This window comes from Euprymna scolopes, chromosome 33, assembly GCF_053919585.1.
Source record: "Euprymna scolopes isolate OS-2025 chromosome 33, ASM5391958v1, whole genome shotgun sequence".
Lineage (NCBI taxonomy): Eukaryota > Metazoa > Mollusca > Cephalopoda > Sepiida > Sepiolidae > Euprymna > Euprymna scolopes.
Genome location: NC_136514.1, coordinates 18,095,579 through 18,103,095, shown reverse-complemented (window position 1 = coordinate 18,103,095; position 7,517 = coordinate 18,095,579). Strand labels below are relative to the sequence as shown.

At 36.8% G+C, this 7,517-nt stretch overlaps 1 protein-coding gene across 1 annotated transcript; it reads left to right on the top strand.

Annotated features, from left to right (window-relative positions):
• The first annotated feature begins 3,420 nt into the window (after positions 1-3,420).
• On the top strand, positions 3,421-4,095 carry LOC145257989 (uncharacterized). Its single transcript, XM_080115715.1, has one exon. The coding sequence runs from the start codon at positions 3,421-3,423 to the stop codon at positions 4,093-4,095; it is 675 nt and encodes a 224-aa protein (XP_079971841.1).
• The last annotated feature ends 3,422 nt before the right edge of the window (positions 4,096-7,517 follow it).

Below are 7,517 nucleotides of genomic sequence, written 5' to 3'. Positions count from 1 at the left end.
ATATATATATATATATATATATATATATATATATATATATATATATATATATATATATATATATATATATATATATATATATATATATATATATATATATATATATATATATATATATATATATATATATATATATATATATATATATATATATATATATATATATATATTGATATGTAGTTTGCTTGAAGCATATATATATATATATATATATATTTATATATATATAATTTTTAGCAGGAAGTGTAATTTTGATCCATGATGTAACACAATATTTGTTTTCTACTGTTGTAATATTTTACATTTTATAATCTCTACTATTGTATAAAAGAAACATTGTATGTGTGTGAGTTCGTTCCCTATGAACTCCAAAATGGTTGGGCTGTTTTTTAATAAATTTTTCACGAAAGTTCTCCATGTGCCTGGCAGTGTTCTTATATAGCTTTTGTATCGGAATGTCTCCGATAAGTATCGATAATCGAAATAATCCGATGAAATAAGGAACAGACGATGAGTTAACACCTTACACAGCCTAACATCACAAAAGTCGAAGGGCCCAACATATAAAATCAACATTAAGTTCTTTGATATAACAGAGGCGTGTTAGAAATGAATATTTTTATGTAGGGCAGTATTGAAGCATGGTAATTGATTTTTCATTGTAAACTTTAATCTAAGATATTACCTATAAAAATAATCTTATAAAATCAATGCTAGGTTATCTACAGTGCAATGTAGACTACAACGTATTGTAGACTAAGTCATTGCGATAGACATAAGAAGCTTCCTCCTGATGCACTGCAATAAGTTCTCAATTAGAGTAGGCAATCAATTGATTTGATTGAATAATTATCGATTTCCGATTCTGATACTGAGTTTGATGACAATAAAAATATGAGTAACATTCGTTGATTATCATTTAATCCCGGGCAACGTCGGGTTTCCCTGCTAGTATTCAACATTTGAAGTGAATGCCACATCTTTTAGTCAACATTGATTAAGTGAGAGATAAAGTATATAAAATGAGATTAATTTAAATAAATGTTTTTAAACTTTTAGTTCTTAACATCCTAGAGGCGCACTCGGTATTTACCGGAAATCAATGTAGATCTTTGCGCACTACTGCTCCAAGCCCCAAAGCTCTTTATAAAATTTACGTTATTATTTTTTTTTTACATTCTAGAATATACACTTTATAAGTAAACTAAATATATATTATTTATACCCAATAACAAATTTGCTCTTTTTTTGATCAACATGAAATATATTTATCAAAGTAAACTGTTTAATGTAGGGTTACGTCTATCTTTAACGCTCTAAGAATTGTTCGATAACAAATGTATATAATAGAAAATATTTACGTCATGTTAAAATTTGATATTGATTGGTCCGTCATAGGTAATTTTGGAATTATATATTCTTTAGTCTGTCACGTGTAAGTTTGAAATGAAATTATCCATTGGTATGTCGTATGCAAGTTTTGAATGACATCTTCGTTGGTTTATCAGTTGTCTTGAATTGTAAGCCACGTTTAGTTTCAGAAGAGTTTCCGATGGTTAGTTATTCTGTACAAGTCCTGGAGATGACGAATTCTCAATGGACAGTTGTTCTGTACAGGTTCCGGACTTTATAATTTTGCAACCAAAGAGCAAAAAATCCTTCTCGTGTTGACACGAACAAAATATGTACAAGATTTCCCCCACTCTATATCTGTGCCTAAATCGAAACGCGGATTACATGAGCAAAGCTTCTTTCTTAGAACTGCACGCCTGTGGAACTCTGTTCCGTCTGCCTGCTTCCCACCGGACTACAACTTGATGTCTTCAAGTCCAATGTTAACAAATTCCTAATGAACCGCCCCCTTAAGTAAACACTTCATCAAATCTCCACACTAACGTAATGTACTTGCAATAACCCTTATCTCTGAGTGGCTTCTAGGCCTTGATAAGTGGTGATCACTGTGTAAAAAAAATCTTGCTAAAAAAAATGGTCTAATTTTTATGTAGCAATTCTGGTTTCTGATTGGTTGATAACAGAACGTGAATTAATTTGATTCGTCAGTTCCCAACAGCAGAGTTATATAAATAGAATCTCCTGATCTGAGGGACCATACCACCTCATTTTGAGTAAAAAATCTTGCAACAAATTCCATATTTAAAATCTCTCCTATTATATAAAAGCAATTTTGTGTGTCTCATTATCTATGTGTGTGTGTGTGTGTTTGTAAGTTCGTTCTCTATGAACTCGAAAACGGCTGAGCCGATTTTTCATAAAATTTCACACGAAGATATATTATGCGTCTGGCAGTATTTTAACGTAGGTTTTGTAACGGAATGTCTTTGATAAGTATCGATAATCGGTAATCGAGATAATCTGATGAAAAAGGAACAAGCAGTTTTGACCATAATTAGCATTTTACGCAGCCCAATATCACAAGTGCACAAGTTTTATTACCACACGAGCCGAATGGCTCGACATATAAAATCAATAGTAGGTTCTTTGATATAACAGGGTCGCGTTCGAATGTTTCTATTTAAAGCACAGTTGCACCATGATACTTGACATTTGCATTTTTAGCTTCAATTTAAGCCGTTATCACTACACAATCTGTAAGGCCAAGCATGTAAAATCAACATGTTCTTTGATATGACGGGGGCGCGTTCGAAATGAATGTTTCTGTTTAGAGCAAAATTAACGCATGATACTTGACTTTTGCATTTTAAAGTTTAATTCAAGACATTATATAAAATGATTTCATAAAATCGATAGTAAGTTTTCTACAATATATTGTGGACTAACTGCGAGAACGAATGTGGAACTTTCTTCTGGTGTACCGCGATGAGTCCCTAACTAGAGTATGAAATCAATCGATTTGATTGGAAAAAATGAGCGATTTCACCGATTTTGACGACAATAAAAATGTGAGAGTTTGAGACATTCATTGATCATTATTCAATCCCAAGCAACGTCGAGTCTCCCTGTTTGTGGAATATAAGTTTGTCTCTAACGTGTAATTTTGAATTTGAATATTCGTTGGTCTGTCACGTGTAAGTTTAAAATTGCATATAAGTTGATCTGTCACTTGTAAGTTTAAAAAGATAGGCGTCCGACTATAGTCGAGGGCAACCAGAAGGCTCAATTTACATTAGTTGCTACACTCCATTCTCATGATTCCTGTGCCGGGTTTTGAATAAGTCCTGTTACATTTTTATTTTTATAAATTCATGTATTATTATTGATTGTAACTAACATTTGAGTACGTCTAATTAATACTTATATATTGCAGATACAATATTGACCCCTGAGAAAATCCTAAATTATAAGTACAACTCAATGGAAGGAAAAAGAAATGAAATCTCCGTTTTGCTGCGCGCGGGTCGCAAACAAACTGACATTGCAAAGCTACTAAACGTCAGTAGAATGACTGTCTATCGTGTTGCCCAACGTCTGAATAACTCGGAGACTCTCAAGGATCGACCTCAATCAGGAAGGCCTAAAAAAATTAGGCGTGGAACCATCAAAAAGGCCTTTGAAAATGATCCTGAGATGAAAATGACAAGACTGGCACAAAAGTTGAAAATTTCTGTATCCACAGTGTCCAGGGTGGTCAAGAGCATGGGAGGAAAGAGTCTAAGACGTTCCAAGAAACCCCTCTTGAGTGCTGCAATGATTCATAAACGTCTGGAGAGGAGCACCCGCCTGTTGAATGACTTAAAGAGCCACGGGAATCGTATCCTCATTTTCTCCGATGAGAAAACATTCACTGTCGATCCAGTCTTCAACAGGCAGAACGACCGGGTTGTAAGCTTTGGGAATGATGTCTCTAACCACAAGAGAGTGTCAACCACCAAGCATCCAGCATCTGTCATGATGCTTGGGGTCGTAGCATCCAATGGGGAGAATATGCCCCCGGTGTGGTTTGAACAGGGATACAGCCTAACCGCCGCTGTTTACAAAGACATTTTGGAAACTAAAGGTCTTTCATGGGTTAAAAAGATTACCAAGAAAGCAGATTACGTGTTCCAGCAGGACGGCGCACCGGCACACACCGCCAAAATTGCGCAAAACTGGTTAGAGACTAACATGAGCTTCTAGCCTAAAGACTTTTGGCCTCCACAGTCGCCAGATTTGAACCCCCTTGATTTCAGTGTGTGGGCGCATATTGAGGCAAGGGCCTGTAAGACCCGCCACAGTAACACAAATGAGCTGAAAGCCTCTGTGAAGAAGGACTACGTCAGGAAGGTCTGTAAGAGTTTCCGACCTCGGTTGGAACGTGTCATTGCCGCCAAAGGTGGCCACATTGAATGATATGATGCCTTGTATACTAATAAATCATTGTGTAACCAAACTTGTTTAATTCTACCCAAAATGACGTACCAGGCTTAATTTGAATAGGAAAATCTACAATGTAACAGGACTTATTCAAAACCCGGTACTTGCTCTTGATCATCTCTCTTATAATGCCGAGAGCTTAGCAAGGAGGTATTTTAAATTTTTGGTATGACTACTTAGGATTGAACCCCGACCTCCCAGCTCATAAGCGAACACTTCTACCAATATGCCAATTGGGTCGGTTGTAAGTTTAAAATAGCATATTTGTTGGCCTGTCAGGTTTAATTATGACATGTTCGTTGGTCTCTCACGTAAGCTTAAAATTACATATAAGTTTATATGTTACTAGCATGGGTGCCCGGCGTTGCCCAGGTATTTGGAGGTGTATATTGAGCCAAAAAAATTGACCGATTTTTTAAAACTTTGACCCCTATTATGACCCCTTAAAATCTATAGTTTTGGGCTCAAATTAAGTTATTAAGTTAGATCCATGTCCAAGGAACCCATATCTACAATTTCAAGTGTTTAGACCCAAAATTGTCGGAGGAGTTTGGTAGAGTTCTCAAAGGTCAAAGCGTTGAACTTTGACCCTTAACAGCCAAATTTCTGGCCGAAAACGGATTACAAAGATTTTTCCCAAATCTCAGTACCCTGTATATCAAATTTCGAGTCTGTAGACTTAAAATTGACAGAGTTATTGCGTAGGGAAATGTACACATACAGACAGACACACAGGCACACAGACAGACAGATACACAGACACGTTCAATTTTATAGATATATAGATTTTAATATTATTGATTGTAGTCATAGTAAAATATTTGGTAGTTTCATAAATCTATTGATTGAGATTGTCGGACTGACTTCCTCATCTTGGTTGTTATAGTCACAACGTTTCGGCTGTTTTGCCCTCCGGCCTTCATCAGGTGTTTTGTATCGAACTGGGGAACCGTTTGTTAGGAGTCTCGAACCCAACCCTTTATTATTATTACGGGGGTACCGTGTTCGGACTCCAGCTAGGCTCTGGGACATAGTTGCTGATTCTCTGTTTTGAGTGTTACTTTTCACTGCCTTCGTTCAGGATTGAACTCAGTACCTTTGCATTTTTGGGTAACTGTAAACTACGAAATGTTGAGCCCAGAAACCAATACTGAACGCATAGCACAATAGTGGTTTAAGAAATTTCGTGGCGGCGACGAGAGTCTAGAAGATGAAGAGTGTAGTGGTCGGCCATCGGATGTTTACAATGATCATTTAAAAGCATTATATGAGGTCAATCCACTCACAAATTTTCTATAACTTGCTTCTGGATTATACGTAACGTATACGACGATTTCCAACCACTTAAGAGATGAGAAAGACGAAACAACTTGATAAATAAGTGCCTCACGAATTGAATGATAGCATAAAGATACGCTGTTATGAAGTGCCATCTTCCCTTCTTTTATGCAGCAAGAAAGACCCGTTTCTCGAATGGTTTGTGACTTGCGATTAAAAGTGTGGTCTTTACGGCAACCAGCGACGCTCAGCTCAGTGGTTAGACGCTGACAAAGTTCCACGACACTTCCTGAATCCAGAGTTGCACCGAAAAAAGGTCATGCTGAGTGTTTGGTAGTCTACGACCTGTCTCATCCATTACAGTTTTTTGAATGCGGACGAAACCATTACGATTGAGAAATAATGTCAACGAATTCCTTAAATGCATCGGAAACTACAACAACAACACTCAGCATTAGTCAACAGTAAAGGCCCAATTCTTCTCCACAACAATGTCCGAACGGATGTTGCTAAACCGATCCTGCAGAAGTTGAACGGATTGGGCTACAAAACTCTGCCTCACTCGCAATACTCTCCTGACCTCTCACCTACTGACTATCACTTTTTCAAGCATCTTGACAACTTTCTGCATGTAAAATGCTTCACAAACCCAAACGATATCATAATGGTCTTCAGCGACTTAATCGTCACCACAACGCAAGATTTTTACGTTACTGGCATAGATACACTTGTTTTGCGTTGGCAAAAAGATGGTGATTCTGATTGTGCTTATTTCGATCAATAAATTTTTGTTTGAGCTGAGATCTGAATCTGAATTTAAAAGTAAAAAACCGAAAGAACTTTCATGCCAACCTGATCTTAAAATAATCCGTCTTTGTTAGGTTTATTTTTGCGTTTTTACCTTTGATCTTTTCATAAAGCATATTTAATTATGTAACATCTATTATTTAGATGTTTTATGTAATTACATGGAGAAACGATAAAATAGAAAGGACAACATGATTCCACTTCCGTTTGATGAAAATCGATTTTTCTTTTCTGTTGCAGACCATCTACTAGTTGGCAAGTTGTGTACAAATCCCAAGGGCGATAAGAGGCTTCTATCAAGTCTGAAAGTGACACAATGTTCAACGAGAGAGATTAGAAATGCACCGCTGTACAACTTTCTACCGATCCAATTTATGATAACAGGACCATTGCCAGCATCCTCAATATGCAAATCCGGATAACAGAGACGTGCCCAGAGTGATGAAAACAAAGTTTCCAGCCACGGTTATGGTCATTGGTGTGGTTTCAAATGAGGACCACATCTTTGAAGTCGGTTTGAAAGTAAACACCAAAGTATACCTGAATATGCTGAAGAGTGTGATGATTTCATGACGCAACCAGGTGGCCGCTTGCAGACGCTGGCTTGGCTTCAAAAGGAGTGCTACGATTTTGTACTATTTTTCACTGGCCCACCTCCTCCTCCGGCCTAAATTCGCTGGACTACTTCGTTTGGTCATACCTCGAGAACATCACCAACATGACCTCCCACAACACCAAAGCCAGCCTGATCGCCGCTATCCGCCAAGTATTCGCCGAGCTCTCGTCGGCGCTTGAGGAAAAGATATGCTCTCAGTTCCGGACGCGTATCGAGACGGTGATTTAGGCTGAATGCTGCTACATTGAATAGATGTCATCTCTACTACATAATTAAGTAAACTGAATTGTTTTTTTTTTTTAATAAAAGATTTAAAATAAATAAAATAATTTTATCGTTCCACCCTGTAGTATATAAAGATTATCACTATTATTATCCTATGTATATGAAAGCACTATTTATGCTTGTGTCTATGATTATAAAAAATGTATGCGTTTTATATGCAGCTGTTAGTTGTGTTATCTAAAGCTCAGAGGATGATGCA